Source organism: Sapajus apella, unplaced genomic scaffold, assembly GCF_009761245.1.
Source record: "Sapajus apella isolate SASKATOON/1434 unplaced genomic scaffold, GSC_monkey_1.0 scaffold34, whole genome shotgun sequence".
In the NCBI taxonomy this organism is placed as follows: domain Eukaryota; kingdom Metazoa; phylum Chordata; class Mammalia; order Primates; family Cebidae; genus Sapajus; species Sapajus apella.
The window spans coordinates 8,754,497-8,772,793 of NW_022436974.1; the positions used below are offsets into that span (position 1 = coordinate 8,754,497).

The 18,297-nt window shown below is 39.5% G+C and overlaps 2 protein-coding genes across 3 annotated transcripts in view; both read left to right on the forward strand.

The window, feature by feature from the left end:
* The first annotated feature begins 2,273 nt into the window (after positions 1-2,273).
* LOC116563203 (ATP synthase subunit ATP5MPL, mitochondrial) lies at positions 2,274-15,737 on the forward strand. 2 transcript variants are annotated; one of them, XR_004274281.1, is made up of 3 exons: positions 2,274-4,981; positions 6,383-6,508; positions 15,625-15,737. XR_004274281.1 is itself a non-coding variant. In XM_032295788.1 (2 exons), the coding sequence occupies exon 2, from the start codon at positions 7,167-7,169 to the stop codon at positions 7,380-7,382; it is 216 nt and encodes a 71-aa protein (XP_032151679.1). In that variant the 5' UTR covers positions 2,274-4,981; positions 6,383-7,166; the 3' UTR covers positions 7,383-9,141. The 2 variants fall into 2 exon arrangements, 1 of the variants encoding a protein (XP_032151679.1); XM_032295788.1 differs by lacking the exon at positions 15,625-15,737 and having other exon boundaries at positions 6,383-9,141.
* Positions 15,738-17,371: 1,634 nt separating this feature from the next.
* The window catches only part of SLC36A4 (solute carrier family 36 member 4), a 53,993-nt gene continuing 53,067 nt past the window's right edge, over positions 17,372-18,297 (forward strand). The window contains exon 1 of the mRNA XM_032295790.1: positions 17,372-17,408. Coding sequence (XP_032151681.1) covers positions 17,387-17,408 — 22 coding nt within the window. The 5' untranslated portion in view covers positions 17,372-17,386. The remainder of the gene's footprint in view (positions 17,409-18,297) is intronic.

The following is an 18,297-nucleotide window of genomic DNA, read 5'->3' on the forward strand; positions in this document are numbered from 1 at the left end:
ATGTTAAAACCATTGGGTGAAAGTTTGTTGGGAATGAGTATGTTTACACAGCCTGAAAATGTCTCCTTACAGATTATTTATTAACTACAAGAGGGAAAAAGTACTTTTACAGTGGACAACACTGTAGCTAAGTGACCACCAACAATGGGACAAACTGATCTTATGATTCTTGATAAGAGAGGCTAAGAAGAATACAACATCACTTATGTAATATTCTTGCCAAAAATGTATAACCTGAACTTAATTATGAGAAAACCACCAGTTGATCTCAAATTGAAGGATAAGCCACAAGGCAACTGGTCTGAATTTTTCAAAAGTATCAGCGTCAGAAGAGACAAAGGCAGCTGGGCACGGTGGCTCACACCTGTAATTCCAGAACTTTGGGAGGCCAAGGTGGGTGAATCACAAAGTCAAGAGTTCGAGACCAGCCTTGTCAATATGGTAAAACCTCTTATCTGCTAAAAAAAAAAAAAAAATTAGCCGGGCATGGTGGCAGGCACCTGTAGTCCCAGCTACACAGGAGGCTGAGGCAGGAGAACCGCTTGAACCCAGGAGACAGAGATTGCAGTGAGCCAAGATCGCGCCACTGCCCTCCAACCGGGGTGACAGAGGGAGACTCCATCTCAAAAAAACAAATTGCTATTAAGGATATTGCTAGGACAACTGATGAAATTTAGATATAGATTGCATATTCTTAATAGTATTGTATCATCATTAAATTTTGTGAACAATCATTGCTCCTTGTAAAACAATGTCCCTGTTCTTAAAAGACAAATACTAAAGTATTTAGGAGTGAATGTGCTTCTGTTGTATTTTGGAGTCAACTATTTTTAAAGGAGAATTATATATAGACATCAAGATCTAGGTGCTAGGTGTGTTCATTGTAACTAGGGTCACATTACTTCTAGGCCCTTTCATAGGCCCTAAATACTTTGGTATTTACCTTTTAAGAGCAACAACAATAATACAGCAACAACAATAACATAGTTATAGGTGGAAAGAGAGAAAGCCAGTGTGGTAAAGTATTAACAATTGGCAAATCTCGGTGAAGGATATATGACAGCTCATTGTCCTAATTTACCCACTTCTATAAATGTGAAACTTTTACAAAATAAAAACATAAGACAAATTTGAAAATCTTTAGGTGAATCTCTCTTCTCAACTAAATGGCATAAAACAATTATTCTCCCTTTAAGCCCAGGGATTTTCCACGAATTTTTTTACTATTACATTTTTCTGTTGATACCTTTTAGATACCTGGCTTGGGCAGCAGGTGGAGAAGCAAGTTTGGGTGAAGGTGATGGGTACAATTTGATGCAGTGTCTTTGAGATTCAATATGTCTCGGGAGATCCAATTTGATGGGAGCTCAGGAAAGAGGTCTAAGCCAAAGACGTGGAGTTGGGTATCGGGTGATATTACTCCCTTGAGAGTTCTCCTAGAGGGAGCTTGGAGAAAAAAAGTGGCAACTGTAAAGGAGCCTATGAGTGAATGGTGGGAGAACCAAGGGGAGCCATGGCTCAGGAGCTGTGGAAGGATAAATTTCGTGTGGAGACCATGGTCAATAGCCTGAAGTGTCCCAAGGAGTAAAGCAGACAACTGTAAAGTCCCCTGGATTTGACAAGTAAATGGTTCTTGGTAACCTGAACGGCTTCCGGGGGAGGGAAATGGAATTGAGGAGTGGGATTGGTGGTGAAACCACACTAGGGTGCATTAAAGAGTAATTGTGTGGGCAAGTGCGGTGGCTCACACCTATAATCCTAGCACTTTGGGAGGCTGAGGCAGGCAGATCACTTGAGGTCAAGAGTTTGAAACCACCCTGGCCAACATGGTGAAACCCCATCTCTACTAAAAATACAAAATTAGCTGGGCGTGGTGGTGGGCACCTGTAGTCCCAGCTTCCAAGGAGGCTGAGGTGGGAGAATCTTTTGAACCCAGGAGGTGGAGGTTTCAGTGAGCTGAGATCGTGCTGCTGCACTCCAGCCTGGGAGATAGAACAAGTCTTCATCTCAAAAAAAAAAAAAAAAAAGAGTAATTGTGTAGGCTGGGAGCAGTGGCTGATGCCTGTTATCCCAGCACTTTGGGAGACTGAGGCAGGCAGATAGCTTTGAGCTCAGGAGTTCGAGACTAGCATGGGCAACATGGCAAAACCCCATCTCTACTAAAAATACAAAATTTAGCCAGGTGTGATGGTGCATGTCTGTAGTACCAGCTACTCGAAAGGCTGAGGTGGGAAAATTTCTTGAGCCTGGGAGGTAGAGGTTGTAGTGAGCTGTGATCATGCCACTGCATTCCAGCCTGGGTAACAGAGCTAAACACTGTCTCAAAAAAAAAAAGAGTAATTGTGGGGGGTGAAATGTGATACGAATATGCCTTCTTGTAACCCTATTTGGAAGGGCAGGAGAGAAATACAGATAAAGGCAGAGTTTTGGTTTTGGTCTTTAGAGCTGGAAGGGATTTGCCCATGGAGAGGGGGAGGTTTGAGAATTGGAAAAAGTGGATAGTTAACATCAGTAAGAGCCCAGAAGAACCAGAGGGCAGGAGATCAGGGGTAGAGTGGTGGGACTAACCCCAAGAAGGGAAAGAAGGTATCTTCCCACCCAGTGGCCTGTGGACCCAGGGCCTTGTCTTCTGTCTTGACCGCTCTCAAGAGAAACCAAACGGTTCGCTTATTTCCTAACATTTCTGACGAGCCAACTGCAGGATCCTGGTAGGCAGGGTATTGACTTAGGTAGAGCTCCGAATCTGAAGTCAAAAGACAGCTTTGATTTCTTGTTTTCTGCTTGACTTCCTATGTTATCCTTTCTGTGCTGCAATTTTCTCATCTTAAAAATGAAAAAATGCTCTCCATGTTACAGGTTTTTCTGAGAATAAAGTAGGACAATATATGAAAACACTTTAAAAGGGTACTTGCAATTAGGTCGCTTTTTGGAGGTTGTTTTTTGTTGTTGTTTGTTTTTCTCTTTGCTCTTGGAATCTGGCAATGTTCCAGTGACCAGGAGACCTGGCAGTCTCCAAGAATGTTCTCTGCAATTGCTGGCTTCTGATGAGGCAGCTCACACAGGATTCGCTGTCGTAGATTTAAAAATAACAAAAACAGAAACAAGTGCATCCACGGAGAGTTGGACTGTCACCAGAGGTTTGGTATTATGATTAATTGTAGAATGCAAGCCAATGGAAGTCAGCTCGCAATCACTGAAACATGACCATTTGGTTCAATAGCTCACAATGAGTTTATTATTGTGAATTGTTTATAATAATCGAATTTTCCACTAGGTGACAGCAAAGCCTATAATATTATCTAAATCATTGTTCCTCTTGAATAGTGTTTGAGAATCTTCCAAAAGCAGTGGATCCTGCCATTCTGAAGAGAGTAATTAATGCTTAAACTGTAACATATGGCCTTGAGATATTGTTGTGACTCTCCTGAGATAACTAAACTCCAGGTTTTAAAAACCAATTTTAGTTTTTGACATTCTAAGTCACTTTTTACAAAAATTTATAGAAACAACTGCAAGAATAATTTAAAAAGCTAACATTTGTTAAGCATTTGCTGTGTGTCAGGCACTCATAAATGTGCATGGCTGTTGATACTACCCAACTTCTCAGAGGTTTCATAGGGACCACAAGTCCCTCTTTTAATAAAGAACTAAGTCTTCCCTGGGCCACTTCTGTAAGCATAACACTAACTACATAAATACATGCTCTTGGCTGAACTGCCCTGCCCAGAAGAAGAGGAGTTTGGTTATGCATATTAATGGTTTAGTCAAGAGCCCTTTACAGGGTTTTATGAATAATTGTTAGTTATAATTGGTGTTTTTCAGAGCAATTATCTTTTTTTAAAATAACTTTTCGCCTCTTAGACCTATGTTAACCCTTCATTGGGTTCCCTGTTGGTGGTTCATTTATCTTGGGACTGTGTTGAGTTTCTGGGGTAACCTATTGGAGTCTTTTTTTTAGGGGCTAAGGCTGAGACTCCAGGCAGAGTGAGTTTGACTTATCACAGTAACAAAGTCTTTAACCATCAGAAGGAAGTGGAAATTACAGGGGCGTGGCTGGTATTTGATTCTGAACCCCTGGCCCCTGAATGCTTGCCTTGGTTCTAAGCAGAGAAAGGGCTGAGAAGTAAAATGGCAGGGGTGTTTAATCCACAGGCAGGCCTGCTTAGTTTGTTTTCTTCAATCAGAATATAACATAAAAACCAGGGAGCTACATAGCTGGCTCCTATACAACTACCCATACTGCTTTTCTTTTCTTTTTAATTATTACTATCCCTGAAAGAATGCTATAAATGCACAATATGAAACTTCCAAAGGCGTAACAGAGCATACAGTTAAAAAGTAAGTTTTCTTTTCCACACCTGTTCCCCATAAGAAACCTCTGTTTCTCACAGTTTCAGGTTTCCAGTAATGTTCAGCCTCAGCAGCCTGGGGATTCTGTGCTTGGCAGGACAACGGTACAGATGCTGGCTACTGATGAGGGGAGCAGTTAGGAGTAGCTCAGGTTGTGGAGTGAGTCAAGCACATGTGATACCTCCTGATGAGGCTCAGGGAATAGGGGCTCATGGCATGTGGGAAAATGAGCCAGGAAGCTTTGGGAATTCATAACAAGATGGCCTTACGTGTACCCACAGGCTGGTGTGGCCTGGGGGAAGCTGTATACTATCATTATAGAAATAACATGTGTTCTCAGATGAAAGTTAAAAAATACAGATAAGTATACCTCATTATTTAACTGTATATCTATGATACAGTTTTTCCCTGCAATATGGAGCCCAAGTCCCAGTCTCCAAGTCTCATAGCAACCCAAGAATCAGCAAACAATGTTTCCAGAAGATAGAAATGGACACTCCTAAGGTCACCAGCAATCCTATCCTGCAATGTTAGCTGGAGCCATGAGAGAAAGCAACCATTGCAGAGCAGCAGCCAGCATAGGCAAGCCATGCCCCAGCTCCTGACACTGGCCCCAGGTGCATTCACAAGGGTAAGCACATGTGCTGGTTGACCCAGGACAGGCTCAGTTTATACCTGGCATAATTGTTCAGAGGATCCTGTTCCAGTCTCAAGAACTGTCCCAAATTTGTCGATAAAGGATATGATCTCTCTAAATTCCTCTGTGTATCATCTCACCCCATGCCACCCCTTCAGGGTGTTGGACCAATTATGGACCTCTGAGTTAGGGTGGGTCCGGCATCTACCATCTTTCAGACCCAAAGCTGCAAGCAACCGTTTTCTTTCCCTAGGGCCTCTTCTGGATCTAGCCGTATCCTGTTTCTGGGGCTCTTGAGCACAAAAGGGCCATTCTACCTCCAATTCAGACAGTGGAACTCCCCAGCCACTGTTCTAGGATTGGATGCCCTAAATGCTATGCCTCTTTTCCAGTGAGCCCAGTGCTCAGTAGCTCAGATGTAATTTACCACGAGATATGTAATAAATATCTCAGGATGTTTATTTTGGCCCCTCTCCAATCCCTAGCATGTCATTTGCATGAGAAAAAAAAGAAAACAAAATTCTCTATAATACCAAACCAGAAATTTCCAGAGGCTAATAATTTTGGAAGCATATTATTCTGGATATTTATGTAAAATCTTATTTGTTCTAGCTGCTTTTCATCTGATTTTTGTAGTTTTTCTGGATAGACCATCATGATTTGCAAGTAATAATTATACTGACACCTAATATCTATTTAGCCTTTTGGAAATTTTTATTTTAGAGCCTAAAACTTCTAGGATGTTACTGAATAACGATGATACCAGGCATGTCTTCTTAATAGATGCTTCTAGTATTCTACCCTTAAAATGATGTGATTTAAGGTTGGACTTTGTGTGAAGGGAGTATCCTCCTAAGTTTACCAAAATTATTACCTTGGTTGTAATTATAGAATAAATTGTCAGTAGCTTGATGTTTGTTTTTGTCCAGATAAATGGCAATGGAACTAGACCTTTGCTTTACTCAGACTGTTGCAGCTCTTTCTCTTTTTACCTACAATGAAATATTAAATCCATAAATAATTAAATGCATGGGTTTGAGAAGCAAACATACCAGAGTTTAAGTCTAGTTGTGGGACCTTGCTAACTATTCTGAATTTTACTTTCTTTATCTGAAAATTAGAATTAAAAACCCTGACTTTGTACAGAGTTGCTGCATTAACTTATTGCCTAGAATGTAACAAGCATTCAATAAATGTATTATTATAGCTGTTATAATATATAATACACATTTCACTTTCTGATCATATTGGAGATATAGATATTAAATATAATTTATATTACAGATAACATATGTAATAGTAAGACAGTGAAAAAATCTCCTTAGAAAAGACTTTTAAGTTAACAAAAGTGGTAATTCTAGTATTATCTTAAGTTCATTGTGGTCTTTTCTTTAGAGGTGGTAGGATGCCCAGCTGTTCCAGTTTGTTGTGGATAGAGGAGTGTCACAGAATGAAGGACTTTCAGTGCAAAAACCAGAGAAGTCCTGGGTAAATTAGGACAAGTTGGTCACCTAGATCATGGTGAGTGACATTTGACTCCTTTCCTGTTTTCATTTGATCAGGCAGACTCCTCCAGAAGACAAAAAATAGTATTCAGAGAAAATTACTAAAGGCCTGCTGATGAACAGACATCTCCGTCATTGTTTTATTATTAATAATAATGCTGTAATAATAAACCATATTTAAAAGGAAACTAAATATATCTCTCTCTAAGGAAATTTCTAGAAAATCAAGACAAACACTACTGGGATGATTTTCACAGAAGATTTACTCTTTGGGTGGTAAGAGAGCACTAAGAAAGTAGCTATTCTGATGGGCAGGAGGTAGAAAAGAAAAGCTAGGTTACTTGACATAGTTCAGATACTACAAATCTGGTGCTCCTGATCCACAGAAGGGAGTGTGGACATAGACCTACTCTGGGCATGAGAGTAACAGGAAGAGGTACAAGAGTGAGATGAATGATTCTCTGCTAGAAAGTTTGAGGCAAGCCTGGAGGGGCTACTGGCTTTGTGGGCTATTGCCAGGACAGTTGCTACCCACCTGTGCTCTGGCCTGAACCTGGCTGAGTCAGAATGCTCTGACTGCTAGGAGTAATTACAGCCCAGGAGGACACGGAAGGGTTAAGTAATTATAGCCGAGAAGGTTACACCCCAGGTTATGGCACTGCTGTGCACAGAACATGAGGCAAGATACAGGCAGGTGTGGGCAAAAGGTACACATGCTTCAAAGTATTATTAAAAATGTGTGGGTCTCCATGAAGCTCTACTATACTCAAGTTTACCAGGATATTTGGGTAGAAATGGGGATGATGACTCTCATCGTTTATGTAATCCAGAATGCTGATAAAAGAAGTAAAGTTTTGAAAGCTCCAGTGCCCGCTCATGGTCATCCCTAACCAGCTTTACCTGGAGTCCCTGTGAAATGAAACGTCAGTCAGCCTGTAAATTTAAGCAGGCTGTGTTAGACGGGGAACATCACTGTATACTTGCATAAGTATAGCTTAGTTCGTAACATGAATGAATGGATCTGTGAGATGCACTGAACAACAGCGAAGATCAGGAGTACAGTGGGAAACAGAGGTCGTTGCTGAGTAAACTCAAAAGATTTAGTACACAGGCCAGAGACATGGCTGAGGCACTGGGAGCTTATTCTTACTAGATGCTGGACAGTTACTGTGGCTTCAATGAGATAACGCACAGAGATGCAGAGTTCTTATATAGCGCATAGTTAACGCTTACTGTCGCTTATTTTTAGTTTTTGCACCTCTGAAAGCTAATAATTGAATTTCCCCTGGTATAGAAGCTGGTGAACAGCAGTCAAAAAATGAATTTCTTTACTGGAAATAAAAGTTGTGCAAGTTGTGTTTGTTCCACCAACATTTTTCTTTGATCCAAATGGGCAGTATAGAAAGATCAGCTTTTTTCTAGAGTGGCTAGAGAACAAACAATGATGTCAGGGGCACATATGCCAGGAAGAGACCACTAATGACCTCTCACAGGCCTCCCAAGGTAGCATCATGACCTGAATGCAGCCATGCAGGCCAGGAGCTGTAATTTTATCCAGCCATAGAAAGAAACGCTTATCTCAGATGTTAGTTCTGCACATTAATCAAACTTAAAAGAGTCAATACAAACCAGTGTATCTTTTATTTGTAGTTTTAAATTTTATTATTTTTATTTTTCAATAATGTAATACAATCAATCAATCAATAACACTGGCCCATGTATGGGCCAGTGTTGACAGTGTGTTACTAAACACAGATAAGGGATAGGCGATCAGCAGTGTCTGCTCCAACCACGGCAGCAGTTTATCAATTTTTAATAATAAATTACTATCATAATTCTGGAGTCCTTATGATCAGTGCCAAGTGCCATGGAAAGTCCAGTCAAAATCAGAAACCATTTAATTTATTTCTTCAGAAGAAATTACTGCATAGAGACCAGAATGTAAAGGTCTATTTGACAAACACAGTCTTCCTTAAGAGTTTAGCTTAACCATAATCAGGAAGAAGGTTATCCTGAATGCAGAGCACAAGCTAAGAAAGTTGACTGTTTAACCACCTCAGGGTAAGAAAGTTTCTGGCCTACAGACCTGGAAATACTGGCCAAGTCACTGCCTCTCTTGGATGGTGCTGAAATAGAAATTACTAACATTTGCTTCAGTGACTCTTCCTGCTTTTTCTATGCCCAACTTACAAAATCACTTTTTAATGTATGTATTCTTTGCTTAGTCAAGTTAATGTGTTTACTTCTGTTATAGACAAGTTTTGCAAGCCCACAGGCCAGTTTTTCCTCTCTAAAGAGTTTTCGTGTATCTCTGCTTTGATTTCACTGTTTCTCCCTGTGCAAGCATCTCAAGCTCTTCTGACCACTTCAGTGACACCCCTATATACAGAGAGAAACTATCCAATCTCCCTGATTTTTGACATTCTTCTTATCTTGTATAGAACATACAGGTAATTCTACAAAGTTCCTCAGGATCTCTTCTGCTCAGTGTGTTGTTGACTGAAATATTTGGTCTCTGTGCCATTAATTACCTCCTTTATTTCTTGTAAGTTAATTTTTTACTCCACTGGATTCAGCCTCAGTCTACAAGTGTAGTTAAGTCTCCACTGCCTCTAAAACCCTGCCCTCAAGTCTGCCACTCTCAGGCCACCAGCCCATCCTTCTTTCCTTTCATAGACGCGGGACTGGAAACAGCATTGTCATGCATCATTGCCCTCTTCCATATGTCAGTACCTTGCAAACTGGCTCCTACAAGTTTTATACACTCCAGTGGAGCTTGCTTCTTGGAGTAGGGCTAACCTTCAGTGACCTCCTCTCCCTGGGGTCTAGTGCTAGCCCCTGAATGGGGTGAATGCCTGGCTTTGCTGACATTGCTCCCTGGCCATAGTTAGAAGAGAGACACACACTCAAACTTGGTCACTTCTCTCTCCTGGGATTTTGAGCATGGACTGGAGAGGTGGAGAATTTTCTGGAGCAGAGTTGTATTAATGGCTGCATCACCCTGGGAGAGGGGTCATAGATTTCTAGGAGGCCCCCAGACCTGCCCTGGTTCCTACCCTTCCCAAACCTTGGTTGTTCATCTCCTCTGCTGACTCTCTGTGAGTTCTTCCAGAATCCTTCTTTAGGCACTGGCCTTAAATTCCTTTTTTTCTTTCTGTCTAAGCTAGTGAGAGTCAGCTTCTATCCTTTACAGCCTAAAGACTTAACCAGTTAATTCTCTTACACTTTTTAACAATTCAGAAGCATTGGACACTCAAGAATACCCTTTCTTGCTGATACTGTTTTTCTGTGTCTTTGCAGACTTAGCATTCTTGTGGCTCCTTGTCCTGCAGCGTTTGGTCAGACTCCTCTGTCACTCCTCTTCTTTCTCTTACCCTTGAATAAAAGGCTTTCTGAAATTTTAATTTTTTGTTTGTTTGTTTGGTGACAGAGTCTTGCTGTATCACCCAGGCTGGAGTGCAGTTGCATGATCTTGGCTCATTGTAGGCTCCACCTCCTGCGTTCGAGTGGTTCTCCTGCCCCAGCCTCCTGAGTAGCTGAGATTACAGGTGTGTGCCATCATGCCCAGCTAAGTTTTATATTTTTGGTAGAGATGAGGTTTCACCATTTTGGCCAGGCTGGCCTTAAACTCTTGATCTCAGGTGATCCGCCCGCCTTGGCCTCCGAAGTGCTGGGATTACAGGCATGAGTCATCACCTGGTCCTTCCTAAAGTATTATTTATGAGAATATTTTTTACATTATCATTTATTCAAATTAACAAAACAAAATTTGAATGAGCCAGACACTCTACCTCAATTCAGAATATTTTGAAGACATAGTCTATAGAACATGACTATATGTATGGTCATATTCTACTGGCACAATTAAGCATCAAGATATCCAAATTCTAGATGTACATTTCTGATTATCTAAATGTATATTTCTGATTCATCTCTACCTAGGCTCACCTATTACCATCTCAAATTTAGTATGCTTAAAACTAGACTCATTATTTTTGCCCTCAAATACGACCCTTTTTCTTTCTTTCCAATCTCAATCAAGAACAGTAGCATCCTCCCAGCATGGGCTTAAATATCAGAGTCATCTCTTCTTCCCTCTTTCCATCTGGTCAATGCACAGACCCTGCTGATTCTGGCCCTGACACTCATTTGCCTCAGCAGAACACGCCCACAGTCACCCCCCATCAATCTCCTTACATTTCACTTCCTGTTGCAGGTATTTACTAACTCAGGCCCTTCTATCTGTCTGTGCTCTACCCAGTCATCCTCCACATGGCTGCTTAAGTCTTCTTAAAACTCAGATTTAATTATGACAGTTCCCAGAAGAGAAGCCTTTCAGTGGTTTTGCAAGGGATGTTCATCAGAATTGCCAAGGAGTTCTGAAAAAGTGAAGATTCTTGGGCTGCAAATAAGACTTCCTAAATTAGTTTCCAGAAATAAGGCATGGGTATTTTGAGAACCTCAGCCCCCCACCCCCACCCAAGAATTTTGATACAGACCTGTGGTTAAGTGTCATTGCTTTAATGAAACCTCAGTGCCTACTGAAAAAATCTCAAATTTCTCACTGTGATATTTAAGGCACCAACTTCTGCTTCAAGCCTTGTCTCCTTTAATTCCTTACGTATTCCAAAGTCTGACAAATAGTGATGACAGTAGTTGCTATTTTCTGAATGCCTCCTAACATCGTGCATTTCATTAGTCTTCTCTTGCCACTTGGAATACCCATTCTTCTCCGTTTCTATTTCTCTCAATTACACCCTTCTTCAAGGTCAAGCTTAATAAATAAGACTAATTTAGAGTAAAATACATTTAAAGTATTTAGAATAGTTACTGAATCATAAGCCCTCTATAATAGCAGGTAATGTTGTTATAATGATGATTATGATAAATAATACCTTATACTTCCATGAAGCCCTTACCACGCCCTAAGTCAGAACTAATCTTTCCTTCCTGTGTGTTCCCATTGTAGTTTGCTTCTATTCCTTTTAGGGTACCTGCTAGATTCTGTTTTGCTTTATGCACCTGTCTTATTTGTCCTGGTGAAGTGCAACCTTGTTGGTGAACTTTATCTTGGTCAGGTACTATATCATATTCAAAACACAACAGTTGCGCAATACATTTTTACTCTTTAAAACTGAGTTCTAAATGATCTATGTGAACTGTCACCCCAGCCAGAAACAGAAGTTCAGGGGGATTTCCTGCCTGTTTGTCCAGCATGTTTTGTCTCTGAGCTGATCAGGGGAGAAACCTGACTTGGAGCCCTTTAAATTAAACATGTATATAAGTGGCAAAAGAATTTTCAATTAGAGCCCGGGCAAAAGAGACGTTAACATTTGTTGAGTGCATACTCTGCCAGGACACTGTGGTGTGTTTGCTTTTGGAACAGCTGTCTAGCAGGAGGCTGCTTCTGACCTATCCTATATTCTTTGCTCCCATTGTTTGCTTAAGGTAACATTTATGTCTGATATTTGCTTAATGTGCCTCTCAAGTTGTTTCTGAGCATTGTAAAGAAGAAACGGTTGACTGCGTGGCAACGCCAGGCACTCAACACTGATTAACTGACATTTAGTGGTGCTTTTTGAAAGGTATGATGCACTGTTAAGAGCCAAAGTATCTGGATAATTTGCTGTTACCATCAGCCAAGTGGCTGTTTAGATGGTTTTGGAAAGAGGATGAGCTTCCAATAATTTTAGGCCTTCCCCAAATCCATACTCCTAGGAGAAGTGGGGATTTTTGGCTTATAGCATTGTGCCCCTGTGAACAGTAGCAGAAATGTAGATCTATTTTGTGGGATACGGGACTAAAGTGGTTCTCTGAGCTCATAGTTCCAAGTTGGATTGTAGTTAGGACTATAACATGGGTGGCTATATAACTTATTGTTCAAATGGTAGACACTCAGCACAACAGAATCCACTGGGACTATCCCAAGCAAACTGGGGCCTCTGCTATCAGCGTACAAATCACCTCCATGCTGGACATGGAGTCAGTGATGGCTGCTTCTTTCAACTTCAGATAAAGTGCTAAAAGAGAGGGCTTGAATCCTGAGAGCAATTGTAAAAATCCTCTGCATGTGCAGGATTCATCCTGAAGTGACTGAACAAAGCTAAGGGGTAAATTTGATAAATCTCTGCACTGCAGCCTAATGTAAGAGTGGGCTTCTCAGTTGAAAGAGCGAATCACGTGCTGGGGTCTTCTGAGGGAAGTTAGGCCTCTGCTCTAAATACCACTGTGTAATGAGGGAAGGGATGAACTCTGCCTGAACACTGAAACTGATGCCTGAACTTAAGAATCTCACTGATTGCATCCAGCATTTTCTGGACTGTCCAGCAAAGCCCTCTCCAAGTCCTACCTTACCTTCAAGGCTCACTGAACAATGAATGTCTCTGTTAGTATTCTTATTGTCCTCCAATCTCGTATCTTTCTCCTTCCTTAGAACTGCTATACCTTCTCTACAACTGAAGTTGTGACTTACATTTATACAGCCCTGCTGAAAATCATTACCAATATAGCTCAAAGAGATCTTTACTTATTCTGAATCCCTCTAGCCTTGTTTAGTCCACTTTGCCATTGGAATACATAGCCTTGCATTGTTACTTGTTCTTTTTACCTGGACTGTTTTGTCTTCTCAAATTGATTGAGAACATAAGTCATATGTTATTGTTCTTTCATTCACATTACTCAATTATCAACGAATATTTATTGATTGGTTTTGAAAATCATATTTTGTATATTGAACCATCCTGGTTTTGTTCTGAATAGTAGAGCTATTTATATTAGCAAAATGTACCTGTACTTTCCCTTTATTTCTGGTCACATTACCAAAAAAATAAAAAATCCTCCTAATCTGGAATTCACATCACACTTCTTGGAGGAATGGGGAGATGAGTTAATATTTTAACTCACAAGGGTGACGCTAGAAGCCTAAAGTATATAGCAGAAGTGGTAGGATGAACAGAAGTGTTAAAGTCCATCAAATTGGAATTGGGATTCTTGATTTGGTTCTTACAATTACTGAACTTTACAATTTACTTCCTCTCTGAACCTCAGTTTGTTCACCTGTAAAATATTGATCATGGTACCTATTTCTGTAGGGCTATTGTGAAGATTAAATGAAATAATGCATAGGAAAACACTAAGCATGATGCCTGCAACAGTAAATGTTAAATAATTCTCAATCTGAATGAGTCACTGTAATTCTAGGTATTTTGGTTTCCTTAAAGAGCCACATTTGAAAGATCACCAATGGAGATAAGGTCAAACTTGTTTGACGGTAAATAGTCTCTTGACCTAAGTAATGGAACCCAAAGACCTAAATAGAGGATGGATTAGGACCCATTTATAATACATAAAATGAATTGTTCCTTGGTCAATTTCTCACTTCTCTGACTTAATACAATGGCCTATTATTAAGTAATCAATCATTGATCTAATTTATTATACAATGAATGCAGTCTATTGAGAAAGTCAGATCAGAATGCTTAGCTGTCTTACGAGGGAAAAATCAGATGATGAACAACTGTGTGTTGTTATCACTGAAAAACAAAATTATCAGGAACAGTATCCTATAGATGAAGCATAACAAAAAAGTGAATGGCTACCAGCCTGACCTTAAAGAAAATGGGTTGGTGACATTTTCTTAAATGATGCCTTTTTCCATGGACCTCTTCTCTTAAAATCTTCTGAGAGTATGGGCTAGAATGCAATCCTCCAACTGGAACTTCTCCTTTTTCCTGAACGGAAGCTTTCTAACTTCCATGCCACTTCTTTTTCTTACCAAAAAGCACATATATGTTGGTGTTTATTTTCTCTGATCAGGTCTATGGGGAATCTATATCTCTTAAGCAGATTTCCCAAATGAGTATGGTACTATTCTTTTCCAATGTGGTTGGTATTGTCAATAAGGTTATTAAATTGTGAGCAAGCTCCTTGAATTATCATGAAAAGTGTCCCAGGTAGCTGGAATTCCAGGATTCCTCGTGCATAACATGAGTCTCAGGTGACCTACTTACTATAAGTAAGTCTTTCACACACTCCTTTTGAACTGTGATGAAAGTAAGCTATACAAAAGCTGACAGGTACAGCCTGCCAAATTAAATCCCAAACTAGACCTTGATGTTAAAATCCTGAAATAGAGAGGACTTATCAAGTTAAATTTACATGTGAGGATCATGAGTTCTTAGCATTGAGAGAAAATCCAGACTTTTTTACTTGGCATAATAATAGTTTTATTTGAAGACAACACAAGTAAAATAATTTCCTTGCAAGTTAATGTCTAACCAATACATAATGCTTAGAATGGAAAGAAGCAAATTTTGTAAAGCACTCTTTTTCTTTTGAGCCTTTGGGAGTACACTTGAGATTTATTATAATATAAGCTTTAAAGCTTTTTACCAGTCTGGTTAAATACCTTAAGGAATAAGTAACACGTGAGAAAATAAAAGTGTGCTTTCTAGCACTTGCCGTAAGTCACTTTTTATTGTCCTTCAAAGAATAGTATTTTCAGAAGACAATGCTTAGTATGTTGGTTGTGACATTTACGTTGGAATTAACCCCCATCAGTGAAGCTCAGTCACCTGATTTCAGGCTGATCTTCTGAATCTTTCATTAGCTATATGAGAATGGATAGACAGAAGTGCACAGTGTTATAATGTCTAAATCATACCACTAACCAATGGTGAGGACTGTGAATAGCTTTCACAACCTGTTAGCTTAGGTGCTTAGGATCTCAAGAAGTCATGAGACAGAGTGGATAATAGCATATGTCCTAAAGTTGCAATTGGATTTGGTTTTCATCTGTGGAATTTTAGGCAAGTCTCTATCTCAGCCTGTTTTTCCTTTCTTTCCATTTCTAAATTTATTGAGGCTTAATTGATTAAAGTTGTACATATTTATAGTGTACAATATGCTGTTTTGTTATATGCATACATTGTAAAATGATGACCAATGTTAAGCTAATGAACATATCCCTCACCTTGCATAGTTGTCTTTATTGCTGAGTGTGTGGAGAGAACATTTAAGAGTTACTCTCAGCAAATTTCTAGTATAAACTGCAGATTAACTGCAGTCATCATGCTGCACAACTGAGACTTTGTACTCTTTCACCAATATCTCCCTATTTCTTCCATCCCTTAGGTCTTAGCAACCACCATTCTACTCTCTGCATCTATGAGTTAAACTTCTTAAGATCCCAACGTAAGTAAGATTATGCAGTATTTGTCTTCTGTGCCTGGCTTTTTTCACTTAGCAAAGTGTTGTCTAGGTTCATTCATATGGTTAGAAATGATGGGATTTCATTCTTTTTTAAGGTTGAATTAAATTCCGTTGTGTGTACATATACATATTATATGCCACATTTTCTTTATCCATTTATCAATGGACACATCTCATTATTGTGAATAATGCTGCAAGGAACATGACAGTGCAGCTATTTCTGCATATACTGATTTCATTTCTTTTGGATATATGCCCAGTGGGACTACAGCATCATGTAGTAGTTCTATTTTAAATTTTAATTTTTAATATCTTAGTTCCATTGATCTTTTCTGTTGTTTTCTTCCGTCTCTATTTCATTTATTTTTGCTCTTGTCTTGCTGTTTCCTTCCTTCTACTGAATTTGGGCTTTGTTCTTTTTTTATTTCCTTGAGGTTCAAAGTTAGGTTGTTTATTTGCAATCTTTCTTTTTCTCAATCTAAGCATTTATTGTTATAAACCTCATTATTAGAACTGCTTCTGGTGTGTCCAATAAATTTTGGTAAACTCTGTTTCTATTTTTGTCTATCTTAAGATACTTTAAATTTTTATTTTGATTTTTTTGACCCTTTGGTTGTTCAGGAGCATGTTGTTTAATTTTTACATATTTATGAGTTTTCCAATTTTCCTTCTGCTATTGATTTCTAGTTTCATACCAATGTGATCGGAAAATATGGTTGATATGATTTCAAATTCTTGAATGTGTTAACACTCGGTTTGTGGCTGACGTATGATCTATCCTGGAGAGTTTTGCACTTGAGAAAAATGAGTATTCTGCTGCTGTTGGGAGGAATGTTTTATATATGTCTGTTAGGCCCATTTGGTCTAAGCTATAGTTCAAGTACATTATTTCCTTATATTTCTATCTGGTTACTTATCCAGTGTAAAATGTAGGGTATTGATGTCCTACACTATTATTATACTCCTATCTTTCCCTTTGGATCTCTTAATATGCACTTTACATATTTAGGCGCTCTGATATCAGGTGCATATGTGTTTAAAATTATTATAATCTTTTGATGAATTGACCCCTTTATCATTATGTAATGACCATATTTGTCTCTGTTTTACAGTTTTTGACTTCAAGTCTATTTTGTCTGCTGTAAGTATAGTTACCCCTGTTTGTTTGTTTTTTTCTTTTGGTTTCCATTTGCATGAAATATCTTTTTCCATTACTTCACTTTCAGTAAATGTGTGTCCTTAAAGGCAAAGTGAGTCTCTTATGGACAGCATAAGTAGAGACGGGGTTTCACCATGTTGGTCAGGATGGTTTCGATCTCTTGGCCTCATGATATGCCTGCCTTGGCCTCCCGAAATGCTGGGATTACAGGTGTGGGCAACCGCACCTGGCCATACTTTTTCTTTCTGTGTTGGTCTTGAGGTCTTTTGTGAGAGTGGCTATCAACTCTATCCCTGCCCTGAGGATCCAGGGAATTTGGTTATGGATGCTTACAGTGTACCTTTCATCTGATAATTATTTATTCTGGTGGATGACCTTAGGCTTAAGTGTCCTACCTGTCATCATGTGTCTCTCTCTCAGGAAACTTTGTACTGGCACACACCCCTATGGCTCTTGTGACCTGTGTCCAGTTTATATCTACCAAAATAGCTACTCTCCAGGAAAGCCCTGAACAGAAAAGAAGTTATGTTTCAGGTGCATCAATCAGGTAAGACACAGAGGAGGCAATTCAACAAACCCCATGAAATGACAGAAGCAGTGTATTACTTACAGATCCAGGTCAAGGGAAGGAGAGGGCTGTTGAGGAAATTCTCACTCAAGCAGTGAGTGGGGAGCAAAAGAGAAAGAGGGACCTGTGGGTGAAAGCCTTTAACAGGGTGCAAGACACTGCCCAACCAGGTTTTCCATGAGGAGTTCTAATTACTGAGTTTGGAGCAAATAGGTAAGTGTTCCATGGAGTCATGCTGCGACTGAGAGGTGGTCACGGCAGCATAGGTGGACAGTTCCTTTGGTGTGGGAGGGTCAGGAGGTTAAGTCAGATAAGTTGTATCTATTAATAGCTGTTCCATATGAAAGTGGTCATTATGAGGCAATTACATATGACAGACAGCTGGATCAACCATATTGAGGAACTGTGAGAAGGCAGAGAACTGGAAACTATGTGTTAAGGGTGACAAAGCCCTGCTTCTGGTGTAATAAACTTCAACTTATATTTAAAATGGATGCAGGCTGGGCATGGTGGCTCACGCCTGTAATCCCAGCACTTTGGGAGGCCGAGGTGGGTGGATCACCTGAGGTCAGGAGTTTGAGACCAGCCTGACCAATATGGTGAAACCCCATCTTGAAAAAATAAAAAGGATGCTGAGGAAATATAAAATTGTATACAATTATAATTAACTATTATTACTGTATGTATTACAATTAATTTTAAGAAATTATGATTTAATACTACATCTTCATGTGTATTTACATTTCTCTTGACTGTGAAAGGTGCCTGAAACAGGAACAGTTTTTGTGCATGTAAATTTTGGTTTTTAATAAATCTGTGTATATTTTTATGGTAGTAAATAATAAAATAGGCTATTATCTACATATAT